Source organism: Prunus mume, linkage group LG1 (assembly GCF_029339155.1).
Source record: "Prunus mume cultivar Tortuosa linkage group LG1, ASM2933915v1, whole genome shotgun sequence".
Taxonomy (NCBI): domain Eukaryota; kingdom Viridiplantae; phylum Streptophyta; class Magnoliopsida; order Rosales; family Rosaceae; genus Prunus; species Prunus mume.
The window spans coordinates 19,351,792-19,366,517 of record NC_142698.1 but is presented as its reverse complement, the minus strand read 5'-3'; the positions used below and the strand labels follow the sequence as shown (position 1 = coordinate 19,366,517).

The window sequence follows — 14,726 nt, the reverse complement described above, 5'->3', positions numbered from 1 at the left end:
TGTCGGGAATCGGGATTATGATTAATAGTTTCTGAAAGAATATTGTCACAAAATTTCTTGGATAACAAGCAATTCTAGATCAACAAGCTTTCTGCAATACTTTACAAACTAATGGTAGGGCCTTTCCATGAGAAATAGGTTACAACAAAAGGAATCAAACACTTCTTACAGTTACATGTTACATACTCAGTTTTGTTCACCAGTCAACACAACAAACAAAAGCTCCTACTTCTCGTTCCATCTCGGTCTTCGAAACCTCTTAAAAATGACCTAGTTGCAAGGTGCTCTGAAGCATATGTCATGAAAGATGCCAAAGCCAGGCCTCCCACGACCATCAAACCTAGCCTGTTAAATGTCATAATAACATAAATTGTTCTTAGCCCTCTTTTTGAATCATATTTTTCCTAAAGATGGAAAAGTGGCACAGGCAGGAGCAAATTACCTTAAAAATAGAGCAGTTATCCCAAAAAGACAAGGCAAAGATGGAGCAGCAATAGCCAGAAAAGCCATTCCTAGCCCATAACACAGTGTAGCACTAGCACATAAAGATTCTTGCCGTTGATGACCTATAACACATCCAAAAACCATAAACTAATTTAGTAAATAAATAAATAAACAAACAAAACAAACAAGGAACTAATTCGATGAAATTTTTTACATCAGCATTGGATTAACTCAAGCCAACTAACCTTTCCCAGAATCATAATCAACTGATTCAGGAACAGAGGACAAGGCTCCTGCTTGCACTGCCGTTCCCTTTCCCCACTGGTAAATTAGATGGAGATAACCTCCAAATAATATAAAGAAGATTGTGAATGTCCACTCATACATCATTAGTAAACCAGTCCATGGCATAACCTGTCGAGGCACAATTGCAAAAGCAAGAGCAAGGGCCACCAGGGCAGCCATGAAACAGACAACAATAGAGATCCCACCCAAATAAACAGGCACCTTGGTCTGCATCACATTAAAGGATTGTTTCACAGCATAAGTACAAACAAAAACTTTATAACGACCACGTAACTTTGTAAAGTGCAGAAGATAGTCTATTTTATATAAGATAAGCTTGAAAGTGAAAGGAAATTGGACCAGTCCAACAAACACAACTGAGACATGGGATTTAACCTCATGGTTGGGATTAATGGAGGATGATGTAGAAACAACAGTATAATTAAGTGTCACCGCAGATCTAATCTTGTAGTAAAGGTGTTTGATTTGGTCATACAACGAGCCTCTACATAACGAGCCAAAGTACTGCTGTGACTGCACCAATATTCATATACCTTGATATTCAGAAAAAATAAAAATATAATAAAATATATAATAAAAAATTTCTCAAAATTGGGCTAAAATGATCATGTACTTACTAACCTGAAGAAACGACCGATAGTAACAAAAGAGTAGAGCACAAAATGGTAGCAGGAAAAGAAAACTGACAAGAAGAGCGTCATTTGGATTTCTGCCTCCTCCAGTTCCTGGAAGGGATTCCTTAAGCTGTACCCTAGCATTCTGCAGTATCAACAAAAGTCATTGATTATATCCTCTCTGAATGCAAAAGTTACAATAAATATTTATACATAAAATATCAGATAACCACATAGATATTTAAAATAATTCAAAGCAGTACCTGCCAGACATCGACTGGTTTCAAAAGCCAAGATGTCCACCAATCCCAAGGTTTAAGGGGACCAAGTGTATAGTGAATGACACGAAGTTCACTTTCATTTACCATCCACTGAAAGTGTAACGCACAAGCAGATTAAACAACTTAATAAGCATAACAAATACAAATCAATAGTACACTCCCATTTAGCCACTTCATATGGGTCATCACCTTATTGTTCAATAGGACAAACTAAAGAAAATTCTAGCAGTCCAAATTGTAGATATAAGACATCTTTACAGCTTGAATTGGAGTTCCATCTTCAACCATAAACATGGGTTCTGAGTAGCACGACAGAACTTGTGACATTTTTAGCAGTTTTGTAATCCAATTAGCTTCACAAACATCAATTAACAGGTTTCTTTTATTACATCTTTAGACTCTTGTGTACACCTGCGTATACAAGAAAATGTGATAACCTCACTCTTTTGTATTGAAAACCTAGCTTCTCCAATGCCAAATCTTATTCCTTAAGTGTATGCAATAGAAATATCATCTCATTCTATGGTACTTTACATTTGGGAGTGATTGTGCAGGCACTGATATCATACATGCCATTGAAAGCATTTAACTAGTCGACCAGCGTTAATAAGACATTTCAAACACCCATTCATACCCACCTTGTTTGCCAGCATATAAAGACCGACATCTGCATTATACAAAGTGGAAAGTCGCTCCATTGCAGGAACCGGTCTAGACTTCCGCACCTCTGCTGGTAAACTTGGCTCAAAAAGATGGGCATTGGGAAAGTCAGAATAATAGGAATTCAGAAACCCCTGGTCTCCTGTAATAAATAAAGCACATAAATGTTTAGAGAGCGAAATGACTATAATGGATCAATACTTTCTCCCAATGATGCCACATGACTCAGAAACATATAATACACCTATCATAACGACCAAATTTACAATGGTAATTTAAGCATGTATTTGAGAATTTAACAAGTTTATAGAACTCATATCTAGCAATTCCTTTTGAAAGACTTACATGTAAGTATCAGAAATCAGTGGAGCACTGACAACAACAATGCAATTTAATTTGATCTGAATTCAATATCTACAATAGTAACAGTTCTGGCATCATCATACCATAACCATAAAGTTTAACTAAATTCTGTGTCCTAAACATAAGCTTGACTTGGAAGCTCACACTTGGGTTTGACAATACATTTAAACTTCCCTCCAACAGTCAGAATAATATTTGTACAGATCAATTATCCATACCATATAAGCATTATGGTCTACATAAAACATACCCATTAGTACATACCTCACTGACATGCAGATGAATAAATAATTACGTTGAAAGAACGTACAGGCAGTGAGAAGTGATTAAAATTACATGCAGAGTTATTTTACCTCCAGTGTAAGAAGGCAAAGTGGACACTTGTCTCATCATATCGTTAAAAACAGTTTCAGATGGTTCCACTACCATCACTCCCGAGTTCAGCCTCTCAGAATGCTTCAAGTTAGCACAGAATTTGCTGCATTTGAAAAGATCCTCGATATTTTTGACAACAATGGTATCCGCATCAAGATATACAACTGCATAATGATATTCCACAGGAGATAAGAAACACAATCAGCTATCAGAGAAAAAGTGGGACAGATCCTAAAACAATCAAATACTGGAACGTAACAAGGTCTGTTTGACTTCTGATAATAAGCAATTGAAGATTTTTACCTTTCTTGTAGTTAGTCATGTTAAAAATTTTCAGCTTTGTGTAGACACCCCAGAACCTCGACGGCCGTACTTGATTGGGATTTGCCAATAAACTAATCTTCTCCACTATCCATCCATCAGCCTGCACAAATATTCACCAAAACAATCACGCTTACAATCAATCTGATGTAGGGGTATTTGCCGCAGCTGGAACTTTAATAGAATGAAAAATTGATTTTAGGTAAAGCAGAAAATTTTATCCTTTATTTTTCCTAAAATCACTTCACAATTCAGTTAATGCCAAAAACCTGATTGATACTTAATTAGCTAACTTGCCGCTCTGAAAAAAAGGAAAGTCCATAAACTCAACTAAGCCTAAGCTCAGTCACTTTCCTTAATTAGATAGAAATGGATTCTCCACAGCTCAATTTGCGCAAGTACCAAAAATAAAGAAACAAAAGAAGAATAATAACCTCGAGAAGCTTCATGGCGTAATTGGAGACGCCGTCCGAGACCAGAGCCACCATGTCCTTGGTGGATCCAGTGTCCCGTATTGAATTGCCGAGGACTCGAACACCCAGTAGGAACTCATCTCCGTACAAGAGCGTGACATAAGCCTCCGTCGACGTCTGATGCCGGGAAGACGACGATTCAAACGCACCGTTTGGTCGAATCGTGGCAGCCAGCACAAGCGCTATTAACACAAACCACACCTTCAGTCTCATTATAAACATTCAATTTTATTATTTGAAGGTTTCTCGAGAAATTCAAAGAGTTGGGGATTGGGATTTTGTTGACAACACAAAACAGAGGTTTGATTTTGAATTTGGGCTTGCTTTCATTTTCATGCGTTGTGCTTGACGTTTCTGACCTGGCTCGGGAATAGTCTAACTTGTTTCAGAGTAGAATACGGATTCTCTGCAATGAGGCCTACCATAGTGTCATGTCGTAACCAATCAAGGGCATTGCCCTTCTCCTTCAAATCAGTCCTACAAGTCCCAAATAGGAGTTTGATCAGGGCCGAGGAGACATTTGGCAATCCATTTTTCAGTCAAAGCCCACTTACCCTTTAACTAAACAAGTTTGGAATCCGGGCCCATTATTTGCTTTTGTCCTTTTTTGGAAAGTATACCGTACACTTGAATATAGTAGTATTATGGGAAGTGAGATTTGATTAAAATTTCAGGGGACATTATAACTAATAAGTCAATATTATATTATGTTCTTTCAACATATTCAAAGCAGATAGTTAAGAGTGAGAAAATTCATAATAAATCAATCTAAGAGTTCAATTTTTTATTTTTTATTTTTTTGTGTGGGAATGTTTGCCTTTGATATACTTCATTATCTCGAGTGCTACTAAATTTTGCTACTGCACACATTATTTGTCGTAGAGAATTGCATGTTGAGTTGGAGTGGTCTTAGTAAAAAACGTGCATTTTACATAGCCTTTATAAAAAACGAAAGTATTATTAAAAAAAATTATATATGTATGTGTATAATACAAGTATTAAATTGAAAAATGCAAAATTTTTTATATGAGTAGTAACTCTGAAAAAAGTACAAAATCAAAAGGGAATAATAGAGACTTGGGTAATGGCATAATAGTAATGGAAAATGCTTTGAACTACTCTTATCAATAAACAAAATTCAGGGGGAAAAAATAGAAAAGGGCCAAGTATAGCCGCACGGCCGTACTATGAAACTCCCTAAAAAAAATTCCAATCAGTCTCGTGTATAGCCGCACGGCTGTACTATTGAATAAATTTTTTTTAAAAAAAAGCACTGCGTACAGCCGGTCGGCTATACTATTTATTTATTTATATAAAAAAAGGTCGGCTGTACTATTTAATTAAAAATTTTAAAAAGTCCCTCGTATAGCCGCGCGGCCATACTATATTTTTTAAAATCCCGCGTTTAGCCGCGCGGCTATACGCTCTCTCTCTCTTTTAATAAATAGTATCGCCGCACGGCTATACTCTGAGCTTCTTTTAAATTTTTTATTATTAAATAGTACAGCTGCGAGGCTATAATCGGGACTTTTAAAAAAAAATTATAAATAGTATAGAAGCCTGGTTATAACTGGGATTTTTTTTTTATAGCACAGCCGCTCGGCTATACTTGGCCTTTTAAAAAAAATATTTTTTCCCCTAATTTTCAGTTATTAGTTTAAAGCATTTTCCATTATTATTAGGCCATTACCCAAGTCTCTATTGTCCCCTTTTGTTTTTTTTTTTTTCCAGAGTTAATACTCGTATAAAAAATTTAGAATTTTCTAGTTTAATACTTGTCTTATACACGTACGTATGTATTTTTTTGGTAATACTTCCATTTTCCATACACGTCTACATTTTTTTTACCCAGACCACTCCAACTCAGCATTCAATTATCTATGACAAATAATGTGTGCAGTAACATAATTTAGTAGCGCTCAAGATAATGAGGTAGATCAAAGTCAAACATTCCCACTGAAAGAAAAGAATAAAAAATTAAACTCTTAGATTGATTTACTATGAAATTTCTCACTCTTCACTCTCTGCTTTGGATATGTTGAAAGATCATAATATAATATAGGCTTATTAGTTATAATGCTATTTAAAACTTTGGTCAAATCTCATATTGTAAACTCTCTAGTCTTTTGACTCTTGACTTATAGTGTGTATGTGAGAAATCTACTTTCAATATAATTTAAACTATCTTTTATATTATATTATGTTATGTATCGTTTTTATAATAGAGGTGAGACTTACTTATATTATGCTCTCACATAATTTTTAGTCTAAAGGTCGGTCGCCGGCAAAGCCACTAGAGAAGCCAGCACTACATAGAAAATCAGACAACCCCTAGTTAGTGGAATGAATATACAAGTACATGCAACATTGAGCAATAAACACTTTTAAAAATATGGAAAATGCTAGGCTTACCACATTTTTCATACCACAATTGTACCACCTCTCTAATAGAGATGTGCGCCATTGTATTGGTGGGCTCCACCTCTATTAGAGAGGTGGTAAAATTATGGTATGAAAAATGTGGTAAACCTAGCATTACTCTTTGAATATAGCACAAATAATATTACCTAATAAATATTTTTTTAATTTGCAGGCATAGTAATCCACCTCCATATCCACAATGGGGGAATCTGAGCATCGAATACATGACTTTCGGCAAGGTAAAATTAATTACAAATTATTATTTAATTAGCTTAGGAAGGGACGTTAAGATTAAGACAAATCGAATCAATCTTACTCACTTTTAACCTTTACGTATTTGTTGTGCATAAACGACAGAAATATCATACGTGTTCAAGCAATTATTATTTGTCTCCATTTCCACTTCTTAATTTGTTCTTCATCATCTTCAACCGATCATTATGTGACAATAATCTTAAATAAAGTTTTTTTACAACCCCATTGCCGAAAATTTGTCCCTTTCTCATTCTCTCTGGTATATTTAGTCTCCAACATTATTTTTCTTTAAAAATTCTTGCCACTGTGGTGACCCAATCAAACATTTTTCAGACATTTAAAAATCAAAATCACTCAATGACGGAGTCTAGGTTAGCGGAATAAATCAGTGGTCTCATATTCAAACTCCCATGACACATTGGTAATGTGTGTACAAAACCCCCGATCTCCTATTGTAGTTTAGACTATTACTTATATTCAAAAAAATCAATTTCACTCTTCAATGGTTAGAAAGGGTAATGCAAACCCTTTGCTTATTTGTCGCTCTGATTAATATATACACATAACTTCAACAATTCGTGACAAAATTATTATGTATTTGTGGGGAGATTGGCCCATGTAGTGACCACTGTAATAAATATCATGATTTTATCTATGATTTGTAACCTTAGTCTACAAGTTAACTTACTTTACTATTCAGGAAAAGAAAGGGCCAACACTTTTACTTTTCCACACTCTTCAATGAATCCAAAGATCATTCATCAAAAGGCAAATAAAATTATTAAAAAAAAGAAACCCTGATACTTTATTTCATGAAAAACTTTGAGATCAAAGGGTCAAAAGATTGGGGGGGTCATCCCCCTCTTTCAAGAACGCTAAAAGAGAGCACCCCCTCATTGATGCCCACCAATAGATCAAAGACTAAAAGAGAGCACTATGATATATAAGTTCCTATTGAGAGACAGCAAGGACAAAGGTCAAACTTTTGTTCCAAAGATGTGGATTATTGGTGGCATAGATTCTTGGGATATTCATGACTCTTAGTAGTGGTCATTAGCATTATGATATCGTTGTTGTTAAATAAGAATGAACAAGAAAAAGGTAGAGATTGCATTGCCATAATGATATTTAAAGAGAAAAAAATGGTTGGGGCCTCCATTTTTTTGGCTGAATGGTGGTGAATTGGGCACCCAACAAATGCACCAACCAACTCATTATAAATTTAGAAAGAATACACACAGATGGAGGGCTTAGAGGAAATGAAGCTTTCTCATGAATGGACCCCACAAAAGTTGGTTCAGCTAAGATTCACAGTCTAATTTAAAAGCTTCTCTGCCTATGGGATGGGACATATCTCCTGTACGATTTTACCAATAAGAGTTTTGTAGGTCTTCATCTATCAGATTTGTAGTTCATTTATATATACAATATTATTTATAAGTGATATGCTATTTTATTTTTATCCTTACCCTTTGGGACTGTCATACCAAGCAAGAACTAAGAAACTCTCTCTCTCTCTCTCTCTCTCTCTCTCGCTATGTATTCTATATATATACCAACAAGTCCACACGAAATAGAAAGTAGCAAGAATTTAAATTTTGGTTTGTTGAAGCAAAAGCACAGGAAGAAGATCATGATCATGCCACTTAGAGAGATCGACGAGCACAAGAATTCAACAGAAGCTGTGGCTGTGGAGGAGCCATGCATGTCCAGAGAGGCTGATCTTCATCATCAGCTTCCATGGAAATGGAATTAAAAATGGTTAGACGTACGGCTTTCAGATGAGTTCTACTGCTCTCAATTAGCAAGAAATACAAGGAGGCAACCAAAGCAAAAGGGGTTGAAGAAAAAGATGTAACCCGGCAAGTCTGGTTCTTGGCTCATATTTACTTTTACTTTACTTGTTCGCTTCTTAATTATTTCTTTCTTCTGCTGTGCTGTTCCTCCCTCCCCCCCATATGGGATCGAAACTCCGACTTTATATCTTGTTATTAATTTCATTTAGTGGAACTATGAATTAGCCCTTATTAATAACTTTGAGTTGTAATTTGTTGTTAGCTTTTCCAGTGTAATAATTTCTTTCTTCTTTTACTAGTGGTCATCGATTCGTATTTTGAATGATTTGCTTGCTTCCATAAGACCCAGGTCAGATTAATGCTATATATAAATAATAATTTCTGCCATACCCGAGTTCGAATTCCCCTCCACATAGTTTAGGGTTCGTTTGGGAGTGATTTTGGCCTACCCAGAATCACTCCCAAACAAGCCCGATTAGATTAAAGTAGAATATCATTTGTATTAAAATAAAAAAATTCCAACTTTGCTGCATTAATTGGTTACATTCAATTCAATTGAATTACAAGTCTTATATTATATACTCTGCAAAATGTGAACTCATCTGTGGCGCTTAATATATATACTCACAAAATAGTATAGACAAGATAGGGTTGGTTTACATGTACAAGGTTGTTTCTAGTTTTGATCTCTTCCTTTCTTTGGGGACTCAGTTCCAAGGATTTGGGATGATTATGGAATTTAATACGTAAATTTCAAACTAAGCAACTAATAATTTGGTAATCTTGTTTGCTTCACGGAATTATATAATGTGCTTTTCTTGATAAAAGCACATTAAGGATTGCATGCAAATGAGGACAATCTTTATCCTTCCAACATCTCCTTCTCCTCATCATCAAGGCTCTCTGTATTCATGGTTATAACCCAACAACCAACTGCCAAAAGAAAGCACATAAATTAATTACTTATTGGGAGGATTTTGATTTCAAACCCTTTACTTTTGTTCTTTTGGTCAAGATATACGGGACAAAATGGTTCAAGCAAGCAAAGTGGTAGATAAACCACGTGTTGTTTTTCACCTAAACGAAGTCCATCGGTGCTGAAGTAGTCTGCTTAGGTTAGCTCACTTTCACGTCTAGAGAGAGAGAGAGAGAGAGAGAGAGAGAGAGAGAGAGAGAGAGGCAGTGCAGTTGGGTCGGTCTACATAGTACGGACTCTAATTCCGATAATGGGCTTCGTGAACTTTTCCCTGGCCCACTACCATAGTAGAAGTCTGTTAGGTCTGTCCACATAGTACCTGATTTTTTGTTGGACCTTTACAAACTCAAACCCAAGAGACGAGAATCAATCAAGCAGGCTCCAACAACCACGTGGCCCAAACTCCTCAATCATATGATTTATATTTTGTCATATGGTGCAAAAATGGATTAGAATAGTTGATCGGGATTCAGGACAGCGAGCCTACCCCTTTGCGTCCAAGTTTGAATCTTCATCTCCTTATATTAGCTTATTTTAGAATAAGTTATACTATTATTTGTATACAAAAAATTATTTAGTCATATGGTGCCCACAAATGAATTTGATTGATTCCTCCAATGAATGAAAAGGATGAATGATTAATGGTGGTGGTGGTGGCGGCTTTCACTGGCTTTGTTTTTTGGGATAGGCATGTGGGGGCACCTAACTAATCATGCACCCCCTCATTGATTCTGAAATGGATACACATATCCATCCATTATCTACATATTTTTGTAAAGTAAAAGGCCCATATATGATATACATATTTGTTTAGTGGCAGTTTGTCCTAATTCCCATGGCATTGCAAATAATAATAAGAATTTTCAGTCCTTTCCCAAGGAAGCTGCCCTTTTCACATGGCCTCCCTCCAGGCTTTTCCATCTTTTTTATGCTTTCAATTCAATTATTGTCTAATAATTTTCCATTTAAACACATTTGCAAATATTCATTTGTTTATCTGTACATTTACATTGCATTATTTTTTGATTCATATATAAATTATTGCAAAAGAGCCAGATCAGTGCATGTGAAGTTGTGGAGGCTTCAGACATTGTTTTATGGGAGGGAATGGTATTTGGTGACCTAGTTAGGAAAATGAACTGTAAGAAAACACTTCTTTCCTTTTTCATGGAGACCCACCATCTATCTCCTCTCTCTCTCTCTCTCTCTCTGAGAGAAAGTTCCAAGTTGTCTATCATGTACTGTTTTTCCACATCTTATAAGTTATAACATGGAGAGATTCTCATCTGCCCAAATTAATCATGTCCAGGACCAGTACCCAAAAAACATATTAATTCACTGCTTATAAGTTAAATGCACAACCAGCCATGACAAACCAGAATGGGGAGTTATTTTATTAAAATAACTAGAAAAGCATATGCATGTCAGTGTTTTCCCAAGTAATTAATAAGCTGCTGAGGAGCTAATTCTATTGGGACATTAAACAGAAGATAAAAGTACAGTTTTTCACAATAAATTACAAGAAAAAAGAAGAAGAAGGAAACCAAGTACCATTATTAGTTAATACCAGTCTGAGTTGACTATGAACAATTATAGGAATATGCAAGTATTTATCATCAGTCCCTGGAAACACATTCTCTCCATGTTTTGCTGTCTGAGAGATTTCCAATAACTCCAAACCTTGACAGTCATTAGGATTCATATAATTAGATTAGCTGCTACCCACTGATCCCAAGAACCCACGTATTCACAATAAGTTAATCCCAATCTGTCATTATTACTTATCAAAACTGAACCCATTTAATCAATCTCTCTCTCTCTCTCTCTCTCTCTCTTGTGTCTTTGACACTCTCTTCCTCCCTTTGTTCCAAAAGCCCAGAAAATGCCACCATTCTGTTAAAGAGCTAGGATAGGAACATACCAGGTAGAAGAACAACAAACATGTCAACCATTTTGATGTTCTTCTACTGTTTCACTGGCCTCTCTCTCGTTTTCGCTCAGGCTCAGGGAGCTCAAACCGTGCCGAATGAGGAATTATCCACCTTACTATCAATCAAAGCTAGTCTTGTTGATCCAATGGATGGCCTCAAAGATTGGAAAATTCCAAGCAATGTGGTTCAGGAAGGTTCACCCCATTGTAACTGGACTGGAGTTATGTGCAACTCCAGAGGCTTTATAGAGAAGCTGGACATCTCCAACATGAACCTCAGCGGCCATGTATCCGATCACATTCAAGGCTTACACAGTCTTTCTACTCTCAACATTTCTTGTAATGGTTTTGCATCATCGTTGCCAAAATCGCTATCCAGTCTTACCTCACTGAATACCATTGATGTGAGTCAAAACTACTTTGTTGGTGATTTTCCAACTGGTCTTGGAAGCGCTTCAGGACTGACTTCAGTTAATGCATCAAGCAATAACTTCTCAGGCTTTCTCCCAGAGGATCTTGGAGATGCCACGTCCCTTGAAAGCCTAGATTTCAGAGGGAGCTTCTTCGAAGGTTCAATCCCTGCATCTTACAAGAAGCTGCAGAAGCTAAAGTTTCTTGGCCTTTCTGGCAACAATCTCACTGGAAACCTTCCAAGAGAACTTGGTCAGCTTTCCTCTTTAGAGACTATTGTTCTCGGATACAATGCGTTTGAAGGTGAAATCCCAGCAGAGTTTGGCAATCTTATCAATCTTCAGTATCTTGACTTGGCAGTTGGCAATCTCAGTGGTCAAATCCCACCTGAATTGGGTAGGCTACAAAAACTTACCACAGTTTATTTGTACAAAAACAATTTTACAGGAAAAATTCCACCAGACTTTGGTAACATTACATCACTGGTGTTTTTGGATCTCTCTGATAATCAGATTTCAGGAGAGATTCCAGCAGAGCTTGCACAGTTGATGAATTTGCAGCTTTTGAACTTAATGTGCAATAGACTAACTGGTTCAGTTCCTAACAAGCTTGGTGAGTTAGCCAACTTAGAGGTACTTGAGCTATGGAAGAATTCTTTGACAGGTCCTTTGCCAGTGAACCTTGGAAAGAATTCCCCATTGCAGTGGTTAGATGTGTCATCAAATTCATTATCAGGTGATATCCCACCAGGTTTGTGTAGTTCTGGCAATCTCACAAAACTCATCCTCTTCAACAATTCCTTTTCTGGTCCAATTCCAGTAGGTCTTTCAACTTGTTTATCACTGGTTCGTGTTCGTATGCAAAACAATCTTATTTCAGGAACCATGCCAGTTGGTCTGGGAAATCTTCCTATTCTTCAAAGGCTAGAATTGGCTAAAAACAATCTTACTGGTCAAATTCCTGTGGACATTGCTTTGTCTACATCTCTGTCCTTCATTGATGTCTCTTGGAACCACCTTGAATCATCTCTTCCTTCTAGCATTCTTTCCCTTCCAAATCTTCAAACTTTCATGGCTTCCAATAACAACTTGGAAGGCAGACTCCTAGACCAGTTCCAAGATTGCCCGTCGCTGTCAGTGCTCGATATTTCAAACAACCACATCTCTGGAAAAATTCCAGAGAGCATAGCTTCTTGTGAGAAGCTGGTAAATCTGAACCTTAGAAATAACCAGTTCAATGGGGAAATCCCTAGACCGATAGCAACAATGCGTACATTATCCATTCTTGATCTGTCCAACAATTCTTTGGTTGGTAAAATCCCTGAAAGCTTTGGAAGTTCACCAGCCTTGGAGATGCTTAACTTGTCTTACAACAGACTTGAGGGTCCAGTACCAGCATATGGTATGTTAATGACCATCAATCCTAACGATCTCATAGGCAATGCTGGTCTTTGTGGAGGCATACTTCCACCATGCCCTCAAAGCTTAGCAGCAACAGCAGGTCCGCATCGAAACATGCACATCAAGCACATCATCACTGGATTCATCATTGGAATCTCAGTAATTTCATGTCTTGGCGTTGCATTTTTCGCTGGGAGATGGGTGTATAGGAAGTGGTACTCATATAACAGCTTTAACAACTGGTTTAAGACTACCAATGAAGAATGGCCTTGGAGGCTAGTAGCATTTCAGAGAATTAACTTCACAAGTGCTGACATTCTTGCTTGCATACAAGAATCAAATATTATTGGCATGGGCGGGAGTGGGGTGGTTTATAAGGCTGAAATCCATCGGCCACATTCAGTTGTGGCAGTTAAGAAGCTATGGAGGCCAGGGACAGACATTGAAAATGGGGATGATCTATTTGGTGAAGTGAATCTCTTGGGCAGGCTCCGGCACAGGAACATCGTACGGTTACTAGGGTACCTTCACAACGAAACCGATGTGGTGATGATATATGAGTTCATGCCAAATGGGAACCTTGGGACTGCATTGCATGGAAACCAAGCAGGAAAGTTGTTGGTAGACTGGGTTTCAAGATACAATATAGCAGTGGGTGTTGCACAAGGTTTGAATTATCTCCACCATGACTGTCAGCCACCAGTCGTCCACCGAGATATCAAATCGAACAACATTCTGTTGGATACAAACCTTGACGCCAGAGTAGCAGATTTTGGGTTAGCGAGGATGATGATGCACAAGAATGAGACGGTTTCAATGGTAGCTGGGTCTTACGGATATATTGCTCCTGGTAAGTTAGTTACCAAGAACCTTTTTTAATTGCTCAAACAGAAACCATACTATCGAAACTAGTTAGCCCTATTAATTCTAACTTCTATTGTTATGTGGCAGAATACGGATACGCCTTAAAGGTTGATGAGAAGACTGACATCTATAGCTATGGTGTAGTTCTTTTAGAGCTTATAACTGGAAAGATGCCTTTAGACCCTACGTTCGGGGAAGCTGTGGATATCGTGGAATGGGTTCGAAGGAAGATGAGAAACAAGAAAGCCTTGGAAGAAGCACTGGATGCTAGCATAGCTGGTCAATGCAAGCATGTCCAGGAAGAAATGCTTCTCGTCCTCCGAATTGCACTTCTTTGTACTGCAAAGCTCCCCAAAGACAGGCCATCCATGAGAGATATCATAACAATGCTTGGAGAGGCAAAACCAAGGAGGAAAAGCATTTGTGAGAGCAGGGGCCAGAAAACTGGCAAAGAGAAGCCTATCTTTAGCACCTCACCGGTCATGGGGCTTCTGTAGGAATTTGTTCTCCTCTCTTTTCTTTGTACTTAAATTCATACCACGCATTCATAGCAGGATATGCCATTGAATGTTCATTAAAAAACACTTACATTAATTTAAATTTAAAATTCTTTTTACCCCGCCAAGAAATGTTCTCTTTTCTACGAATATATTGTACTATAGGCATTTAGGCTAAAATAGTACACAAATACTATCAAGGTAATAGTAGTAAACAATGTTCAAAAAATCACTAGGCGGTAGGCAGGCAGGCAGGGGCCTAGTGCCTAGCGTTTCTTAAAAAAAGAAAAAAATATTTTGTATTATAAATTATAAATTTATAACAAAATTAATTTTTTA

General features: G+C 37.1%; 2 protein-coding genes across 3 annotated transcripts; one reads left to right on the top strand and one right to left on the bottom strand.

The window, feature by feature from the left end:
• Nucleotides 1–4,188, bottom strand: PGSIP6 (plant glycogenin-like starch initiation protein 6). Of its 2 annotated transcripts, XM_089051248.1 has the most exons (10): nt 3,799–4,188; nt 3,347–3,467; nt 3,022–3,207; nt 2,284–2,447; nt 1,628–1,735; nt 1,372–1,509; nt 1,126–1,263; nt 690–957; nt 443–566; nt 1–345 (listed from the first exon to the last, which is right to left on the bottom strand). In XM_089051248.1, the coding sequence occupies exons 1-10, from the start codon at nt 4,057–4,059 to the stop codon at nt 204–206; spliced, it is 1,650 nt and encodes a 549-aa protein (XP_088907374.1). In that variant the 5' UTR covers nt 4,060–4,188; the 3' UTR covers nt 1–203. The 2 variants fall into 2 exon arrangements, with proteins under 2 accessions (XP_088907374.1, XP_088907377.1); XM_089051251.1 differs by lacking the exon at nt 1,126–1,263.
• A 6,901-nt stretch (nt 4,189–11,089) lies between these two features.
• Nucleotides 11,090–14,519, top strand: LOC103318719 (uncharacterized). Its single transcript, XM_008220136.3, has 2 exons — nt 11,090–13,876; nt 13,978–14,519. Exons 1-2 carry the CDS (start codon nt 11,227–11,229, stop codon nt 14,385–14,387), a joined length of 3,060 nt encoding a protein of 1,019 aa, XP_008218358.2. The 5' UTR covers nt 11,090–11,226; the 3' UTR covers nt 14,388–14,519.
• Nucleotides 14,520–14,726: the final 207 nt, after the last annotated feature.

What these genes read in the sequence shown, in the direction of transcription:
- LOC103318719 (XM_008220136.3), top strand. Translation starts at nt 11,227, where the DNA reads ATGTCAACCATTTTGATGTTCTTCTACTGTTTCACTGGCCTCTCTCTC. An exon ending in TTACGGATATATTGCTCCTG is followed by an intron (nt 13,877 to 13,977) that starts GTAAGTTAGTTA and finishes GTTATGTGGCAG; the next exon opens with AATACGGATACGCCTTAAAG.
- PGSIP6 (XM_089051248.1), bottom strand. Translation starts at nt 4,059, where the DNA reads ATGTTTATAATGAGACTGAAGGTGTGGTTTGTGTTAATAGCGCTTGTG. An exon ending in TTTATATGCTGGCAAACAAG is followed by an intron (nt 1,736 to 2,283) that starts GTGGGTATGAAT and finishes TTACACTTTCAG; the next exon opens with TGGATGGTAAATGAAAGTGA. An exon ending in ATAACTGCTCTATTTTTAAG is followed by an intron (nt 346 to 442) that starts GTAATTTGCTCC and finishes GACATTTAACAG; the next exon opens with GCTAGGTTTGATGGTCGTGG.